At 39.4% G+C, this 8,739-nt stretch overlaps 1 protein-coding gene across 7 annotated transcripts in view; it reads right to left on the reverse strand.

Moving 5' to 3' along the window:
* cacna1aa (calcium channel, voltage-dependent, P/Q type, alpha 1A subunit, a) overlaps positions 1 to 8,739 on the reverse strand; it is an 81,368-nt gene that overhangs the window by 41,184 nt on the left and 31,445 nt on the right. For all 7 annotated transcript variants that reach the window (XM_013911255.1, XM_013911256.1, XM_013911252.1 and 4 more), the window contains exons 7-18: positions 8,564 to 8,667; positions 8,330 to 8,445; positions 7,390 to 7,434; positions 7,197 to 7,280; positions 5,976 to 6,182; positions 5,563 to 5,675; positions 5,219 to 5,331; positions 5,003 to 5,134; positions 4,699 to 4,771; positions 4,243 to 4,360; positions 2,017 to 2,084; positions 1,752 to 1,858 (exon numbers count right to left, since the gene is read on the reverse strand). In XM_013911255.1, coding sequence (XP_013766709.1) covers positions 1,752 to 1,858; positions 2,017 to 2,084; positions 4,243 to 4,360; positions 4,699 to 4,771; positions 5,003 to 5,134; positions 5,219 to 5,331; positions 5,563 to 5,675; positions 5,976 to 6,182; positions 7,197 to 7,280; positions 7,390 to 7,434; positions 8,330 to 8,445; positions 8,564 to 8,667 — 1,280 coding nt within the window. The remainder of the gene's footprint in view (positions 1 to 1,751; positions 1,859 to 2,016; positions 2,085 to 4,242; positions 4,361 to 4,698; positions 4,772 to 5,002; positions 5,135 to 5,218; positions 5,332 to 5,562; positions 5,676 to 5,975; positions 6,183 to 7,196; positions 7,281 to 7,389; positions 7,435 to 8,329; positions 8,446 to 8,563; positions 8,668 to 8,739) is intronic.

The raw sequence follows: 8,739 nt of genomic DNA on the forward strand, positions 1-8,739 counted from the left end.
TAGGGGCACTTAAAAAAGTAGATACATTTTGGTCATGAATTTATTTCTGAATTCAGAATTTGTGCATGATCCTCTTCCTAACACAAAATAGCACGCTAATAATTTAAAGGACCAAATCTATAAGGACAACCTAATTTAATATGATTTTTATTGTTTCCAAAGGCTTCTTTAAGCTTATTAAAAACACAGTGCTGAAACTTTAAAAAAAATTATTCACTATCATTAGAATAATACTTCCTAAAATGTCTTTGCACTCTGTTTAGAATGCATGGCTGTTTAAGAGAGAGCAATTTCCTTTTGAGAGTACAAACTGGACTTGTGTTGCCTTGGTTTTACGTAGTTTTCTCTGAGTCTGCCATATCTTCTTAAGAGATTCTTCATGCACCACTGATGTCCCCAAGTTTAAAATCCCTCCTTGGGAAAACAGGGACGATCTCCTCTTGAATTTAAATGTCTTTCTGTCTCTATCTCTCTCTTTCTTTTATTTGCACCACAGAAATTAGGGATTTGGATTTACACTGGCACAGTAGAACGTAAGGCAATCTGCAGCCCTACAATGCTTAAAGCTTAACCGAGACTCTATGGTAAACCTCTGTCCTACAGTCTGCTTTCAAAAGATTCAAGCAATTAGGCAGCATGGTTTGTGAAGGTTGTTTTTCTGGATAAATTTGGACAAAAAACCATGGTAACCTAGAGAAGAAATGCTGGATACTATACCAAACCGACATTACCTGAAAACTTCTTTTCTCACACACTCACATACATCCACACACATACACACATACAGACAGATACACATAAACTGTAGTGAAAATAAGACATATTTATATCATAATTCCAAGTAAATTAAACTGATTACACAGACACAGATGGTCACTTCATAGTGAAGCACACTACACGGCACAAACAGTAACAAGAACCTAAGCGATTCATAAAATGATGGAAATGTTAATAAGCATATGTACGTGTGAGTGTATTGAGCTAAAACTCTAGGGCATGTTTGTTCATTGTACCTGCAAGTGACAATGAGTGAGCACAGTCTCACACACCAAACTGCTAAGGACACGACTGTGCTATTACGTATGGTATTTAAAAACAAACATGGTACTCCTGTGTTGTGCTGAACGTATTTTCATGCACGTATTTGTATCTGAGAGCAAAGTGTGTGAACTTTACCAGACGTGAAAGTACAGAGCCTTGTGTGTACAGAGAAAATGGATCAAAGACTAAGACGAAAAGTAAAGGAGAAGAAAGAGATGACAGAGAGAAGGACGAGAAGCAAATATATGTGTGTTTAGGCTATCCCCAATTTCCTTTCCTTGCCAGATAGATGAAGACATGATTTATTCCACTATGATGACAAAATGGCAAAATATACAGAGAATTTTTACATTCATGAACTTTAAATTTTATATTGAAACAGAAAAAAGTCAGTTTGGAAGATGCTATTTGATCAATGAATATATTGCAATTCTAAGAAAAAAGTGGGGCTGTGTACTTTTGAAGGGTAATTAGTCAATAAAGCTCATTGTGATGAAAGACTATTTGCAATCACCAACATCACCACACGTTCATAAGGTGATGAAGTGATGTTTTAAGAATCCAAACTTGAACAGATTATGGTTCACTGACGGTTTTCCTGACTTCAAACACTCAACTGTGCTATACCGTCCACTTCCCAAAGTGCTGAGTCCGACATAAGTACTAGACTCCCAGATGGTGACACAAAAGTAATAGAGACAGAGACTCACGCTGCAATGGAGAGGTTTGCAGCAGATAGTGGGCTAACTTCAGCCACTTCCTTGGCTTTCTGCAGGGCAATCTTCTGATTGGCAGCTTCCTCTTCTTCCTGTTCATCCTGCAAATGTGGATTAGAAAATAAATCAAAACCCAAATATGATAAAGGAAGGAAAAATTCACATGAGGGAAGCAGAAGAAGTTCATTGATTAGAGGACGATAACTCGTGGTTAATGTGTAGGTGTAAGAAACTGCACTCATATTAGACTGTACTATACCTTGGTCAGTTCCTGTGCGTTGGCCAGATTGTCCACAGCGATGGCCAAGAACACATTCAGCAGAGTGTCTGAACACAGAGTTAAAAGCAATCCAGCATCTGGGAGATTGTTTGTGCAAGAGAATACAAAATGTAGATAAAATAATTGGCTAAGCCACTTATATTATAATGTACCTCTTGGCAAGTTGATGTATTGGATTGCAGCGTATCATTATTGCTACAGTATCATCCTTGATACAGATCCCTTAACAGTGTGTGGTTCGACTTACAGATGACAACACAGGTCTGTGTCAGTATATGCCAGGACAGTGGATTTATCAGAATCTCAATTAGGATTATGACAGTGACATCTCCGTGTTGACAATCACTTTGGTATTATAATCCCAATTCCAGAAAAATTGGGACGTTGTACAAAATGTAGATAAAAACAGAATGCAGTGGTTTGAAAATCGAATAAAACCCATATTTTATTCACAGTATATCAAAGAAAATATCAAATGTTTAACCTGAGAAAATATACTATTTTTAATTACTGACAAAATGCTAGCAATCTAGATCATGAACTGTGCCTGACAGAGGTTTAACCTGCGTGGCAAAGAAAGGGATTTCTAGAAGTGTTCCCAAGCCCATGCAATGATTGACAGAATCACAGAATTCTGCCTGTTTTCAATGCAGTCCCACCTGAAGGCGAGCATCCATTTCAGGTTATTTAATATTCGAAGATTCAATGCATATATTCCTGGTTCTGGTTCTTTTAGTTGTTTTTCTTATTTGTGTTATATTTGTAGTTTCTGGTCTTAGTTTTGACATCTGGTCTTTAGGTTCTGTTTCCATGCCTCTCCTGTTCGGTGTTCCTTTTCTGTCTCCTTAGTTAGTCTGCTTCCCAGTGTCAAGTGTTATCGTACTTCCTGTCTTATTTTGACAGTCTCTCATCCTGTGTTCTCTGTGTTCGGTTTTGCTTCCCTGTCCTGTTAGGCTGCATTAATTCCAGCGGTGTTCCCTGCTGTTTCCCTTCCTCTCATGATCCTGTGTGCATTTAGGTTCTCTGTATTCCTCCGCTTGTTGTCACATCATCCCTGTCTGCTATGTGCTTCCCTGTGTTTCCACACAGCGCTACATAACATGTCCCTTGTGCACAGAGATTCCTCTGGATTATGTATTTCATGATATTATGCACTGGATATGATCAGATATTCAAAGCACTCAAAATTTTGCATTATTACAGGAAAAGTTTTCTAATACTGTTCTGCAATTTCTTGACAGTGTTTTTGCAGATTAGTGAACCTCTGCCCATCTTTATTTCTGAGAGACTCTCTCACATGTTCTTTTTACACCCAATTATGTTACTGACCTGTTGCCAGTGAACCTAACTGGGTGCAAACTCCTTGAGGTGTTTCTTTTTAGACCACTTGCTTTTCCAGCCTTTTGTTGCCCCATCCCAACTTTTTTGAGACATGTTGCCACCTTCAAATTCAAAACAAGCCAGTATTTTTTTTATAAAGCAGTAAAATGTCCCAGTTTTAACATTTAATGTTTTCCATGTTATATATGGGTTTGTCCACTGCTTCAAAACCTTTGAAGAACTGAGATTGTACATAATATGACTCTGTAGCTGAAGATGAAGAGCTGACTCTGCCCTCAGTCCAGCATGAATAAAAGAAGCATGACTATTTCTCAGAGATTGTTCTTTTTCTTACACGTTCTCACTTTGATCTTTTGTCAGCTGTGCCAAAGAACAGGTTGTCAGTGAATAAAACAGTAAATACAACACTGACTGAAGCTCTTGCAAGTGACCGTTGGAGAGCGCCTGGCCCCTGCAGTGAATTGAGCTTCTCAGGCAGACCATCATGCAGGTTGTTTGTCAGATGGTTTCTGTGCAATGTCTCGATGTCTCGATGCAAGACTAATTGCTTCAATGTCGATATGCCAAAAAAAAAAAGATTAAAGGAAGTCAGGCTAAGAAAAAAAGTAGCACTTCTATTCAGAGTAACCGCAACTACAAAACAACAGCAAACAGCAATAGGCAGAAAGAAGCATTTAAACTATTCCACCTTTGAGGCTGTCCTAAAGAAAACTGTAAAAAAAAATCTGCATTTAACCTTTGTATGACTTTTTACTGTGAGTAAAGTAAAAATGTGTAAAATACATCTACAAATGTCTCCACTCTAAATATCTGAGAGCTGCGCATGCATGTAGGCTTATCTGCAATGTCACTGTCAAGGGATACAGTTGCCAAAAAGCGTGAGTACAATGAAGAAGACGGAGAAGGCCATGCCCTTGTTGACTCCACCCTGAGATTTGATGCCATCATACATCACCATATTCCAGTCCTCGCCGGTCAGGATCTGGCAAACATACACAAATATTCAGACGATGCTATGACGAGCACTCTCACATCCACATATTTGCTCAAAATGCTATAATCAAAGAACAGACTCTTTTCTCCACACTACTTAAATATTTGAACATGTTTTAGCAGAATTATGCTCCCACCTAATAATCTTTAAGGGTTCTAGAGTAGCATTTTACATTTTACATCACTTCCTCGTGCGCAAATCCTCTTTAGTCCTTTCAGCGTTTAGCTTTAATCCAGCTTTGTCTTCGATTTTGCGGCTTTTTCTCCCTCCACTAGCCTCTCCCTCCCCTTTTCTCCTTTTACAGTACATCGCTCTCCTCTGCTTACCTGGAACACCGTCATTATTGCTGCGGGAAATGTATCGAAGTTGGTTGGAGGGGTGCCACTTTCAAAATTAAACCTAGCAGTGAAAGAATGAAAAAAAAAAAATATATATATATATAATAGGAGCTGAGAAAACAGTGAGCATAGAGAGAACGACTGAGAGAGCCAGAGGCAAGCACAACAAATGTTTGTCTGAAAAACCAGCGCTCTGAAAAACTGCCTTAGGTCAACTGGCAATTAGCAAAAACCAATAGGTTAGCAGAAAATTAAATCATGGCTGTTAAAGGGGAAGGAGAGAGACACTGACTGTCCTCCGAAGAGCTGCATGCCCAGCAGCGCAAAGACGACTATGAAGAGGAAGAGCAGGAAGAGCAAGCTGATGATGGACTTCATGGAATTGAGCAGAGACACGACGAGGTTACGCAAAGACGCCCAGTACCTGGGAAACAGACACATGGAAATGATGATAATACCATGTCCTTTATTTTAATGTATGATCATTACTGTATTACAAGTGACTCACTTGGTGACTTTGAAGATCCTCAATAACCTGAGAGCTCGTAGCACACTGATGCCAAACGATGTGCCCGGTTGGATGATGGACCAAAGGACTTCAAATATGCTACCACATATCACCTAATATAAATGTAAGCATATGCAATTATACATAGTTATTTATTATACTGAGCAAATAATCTACAGACATCAGCATGCAGTATGGCACATTTGTGTTTGTGTAAAGTCTATAGCAGAGGTTTTTTTCATCTATTGTTTTCATCCCACAGGTGTAAAGTCCGTCTATAGACCCGCTTATGAGTTTGTACATTGTGTTATTTTCTTATTGGGTGTGGACTGAGAAGGGCTCACAATGCAGTCGAAGCAGTTGAAGGAGGAGTTGAGGTAGGCCTGTCTGCCCAGGCCGTACAGTTTTACAAACATCTCTGTCAAGAATATTCCCAGGAAGATGAATTCGGCAAAATCTGCACAGAGGGAAGAACACAAAAAGAGATGAGGGTGAAAACCTGAGCGAGTCTCTGTGTGTGTATTCGTCCCAGAACCATTTTTGAAAAAGACTTAGTCTGCATGAAAGGAAAACTGTGTGTGCTTGGATGCGCTTGTGTTAAACGACTGGGTCAGCTCTTTCATGGATTTAGCCACATTAATGAAGAATTTGCTCACCCACTCCTTTTCCAATAATCTGTGATGAAAGTATTTGTGCATTTGCAGAGATAATCGGCCCATACTTGCACTAAGTATGCAAGCATTCACCTCCTACTCACATAGAAAATCTGAAAGTGGTTCAGGCTGGTCGTAGTGCACAACAGCCACACACAGCGTGTTGAGGCCCACCAAACACAGCACGGTCCAGTAGAAGCCCTGGGACTTAACAACATGACGGATAAAGAAGCGAAACCGCCGCTCCCGCCGCTTGAAAGTCGATCCCTCAAGCTTGGAGCTCTTCAAGCTGGCACGAGCAAACGGTGAACCTACCATTCAAAAAGGATAAATGAGGCACATCGTGTATCAACAGCTGCACTGTGACATAAATGAAAAGAAGTCAATGAGTGACCAAAAAGGCGACACAATCACTGGCACTAAAATGTTAATGCTATCTTTTGCCTGTATTTTTTTTTAAGACAGGCAAAAGATCCCATCCCATTATTTCTGTAAATTATTAGGAGAGTAAAAGAATGCATTATTCTTTTATAGTGGACAGTTACCAAAGTAGAGTCAACTATATCGATGGACCTCCTATTTGCTGGAACACTACAATTCAATCAACCTTTCGGCACTGAATCTGCTTTTTAAGTACAAATTGATGTATAATTCACTTAAAGGTAGCACATGATCAAAGCTGCCTTATCAATTTTGAATTTCTAGGTTGCACCATGTCCATTATTGCTCTAAAGAATGAAGAAAAAAAGTTTGCTTTCAGAATCTTAGAGAAGTGCCTAGAATGACTGTGCTGAAAAAATGGTTTGAGCGGAGAAACGGGAATGAGATAACAAGGGCAAGTTAAAGATAGGGGAAAAAAAGATGAGGGGCTCGAGGACAGTGAAAATGTAACATTAGGAGTGCAGAGCAGCAGAGAGGGAGAAAGGAGAGGGAAGGGCGGGAGAGGGATGGAGAGGAGGGTCAGGTAATGCTGATATGCAAGATAAGATAGCATCTCTGTGTACCTGCGATTTGCCTTTGACTGTGGGTCTGTTTCTCCTGTGTGCTACTCTTAATGTGGGGATATAAATTCCTTTTTACAGTCATAATGGGAAATAAGTGTGTTTTAAAGCAAGATTATCATGGAGTTAGGTTTAGGTTAAGAGCTGTGGTAGAAATGTGTAGGGTTTGGGACCTTTTGCAGAAAAAAACAAAACAAGTAAATGCAGTGTTCTCTGAGGGGATGTAAAATGGCTTTGTTGTGTGTGTGTGTGTGTGTGTGTGTGTGTGTGTGTGTGTGTGTGTGTGTGTGTGACACAGACAGAGAGAAACACAACACATCTTACCTACTCCCAGGTCTCCCTCCCCTTCCTCTGAATTTAGAAGCTCAGCTTTGCTTTTGTGGTTCTTTGTGGCTCTCCTACGAGAACCTGTTATACAGTACAAATATATTTATACATTTACCCACAACACAACAGTTCAGCTATTCATTTATGCATATTTATATGTTACATTCGAAAAGAAAAAGGAAATTGATACCATCATATTCATTTTCATTCTCATCATCCGCCAAGATGACCTCTTCTACAAAACACACAAGCAAAAATGTGAATATATTATACATTTATGTGTAAGTTCCACAACATCTTCATACATCTTTTTAAATCATAGTCTCTGTTTCACTCAGTAGTCCCTCTTTTGTTTTATTAGCTTCTGTGTTTTTATGTAAAATTTGTCTTTTCAGGAAGATCAAAGCTCTGTCCCCTTTATCTGCCCCTTTATTCGATTTGACCCTCTTTTACTCTTATTTTCTCTCACATTTCCTGCCTTCAACAGATAGCTACCAGGCCGGAGAGGTGGACAAAACTCTCTATCCAAGGGTCTGTAATCTGTAAGATATTCAAGATATAATATGTGTTATAAGTTCCATTAAATTTGTGTCACTGCTTTACTGGATATGTGTTATGTTAAAGGTAAATGACATTGAAAAAAATGGCAAAAAGAAAGCACAACCATATAGAGCAGCTGCAATGGGAAACTTTTGAATAAGAACAAACCAAAACTTGTCAGTGCTAAGGTGTCAGTGTGTATTCAGCTATAACTATAAAATACAATGTAATATGGATCCTTCTTCCCTGAATAACAACTGTTGTGCAAGTGATTGTGATAATGTCACATTATAACTCATGTTTACTGTGACTGCTTTTATGATAAAATCCACAAAAAGGGTTTTGGCCTCATTCTTTAAGTGTTTACTTTGACGTTCCGGGAAAAAGTGATGGTTTACTTTCATTCCAGCATCACACAAGCTGGTCTTCAAACTTACAGCTGAATATATATTAAGTCTTCTGAATTTCCAGTGGTTTGAGTGTTAATATCTAAGCAGAAATTTGCTGTGACATCTGACATGTATTACACTGTAATACATGTCAGGTGTTTTTATATGGTCAAATGTTGCCAGGCATGCACTCAGTCATACCAGCTTTACAGATCCACTCCAGGTAACCGTTAAGTTCCCTTTCAATCTGCTGCTGTCTTCGGAGCTTCAGAAACTCACTCCTGTTCTCCACACGCTCTCTCTCTTTGGCGAACTCGCTGCAGACACACACATGACACAAGTATATACCCTGCACATCACATCATCACCTGAGAACTCTGTAAAGCACGTTGGGACTGTTTCTTTTTATATATTTACACATGCACATAAACTTACCCCGACAACACACCCAGCACCAGGTTGAGCATAAAGAAAGAGCCGATGATGATGAGGGGGATGAAGTACATCCAGTTCCATGCACTCCCTGAGGCATCGTTGCTCTGGAAACACACGTGAGGACACACGCGTGCACACACACACACACACACACACACACACACACACACACACAC

Source organism: Pundamilia nyererei, unplaced genomic scaffold (genome assembly GCF_000239375.1).
Source record: "Pundamilia nyererei isolate P.nyererei 1_Seehausen unplaced genomic scaffold, PunNye1.0 scaffold00059, whole genome shotgun sequence".
NCBI classification, from domain to species: Eukaryota; Metazoa; Chordata; class Actinopteri; order Cichliformes; family Cichlidae; genus Pundamilia; species Pundamilia nyererei.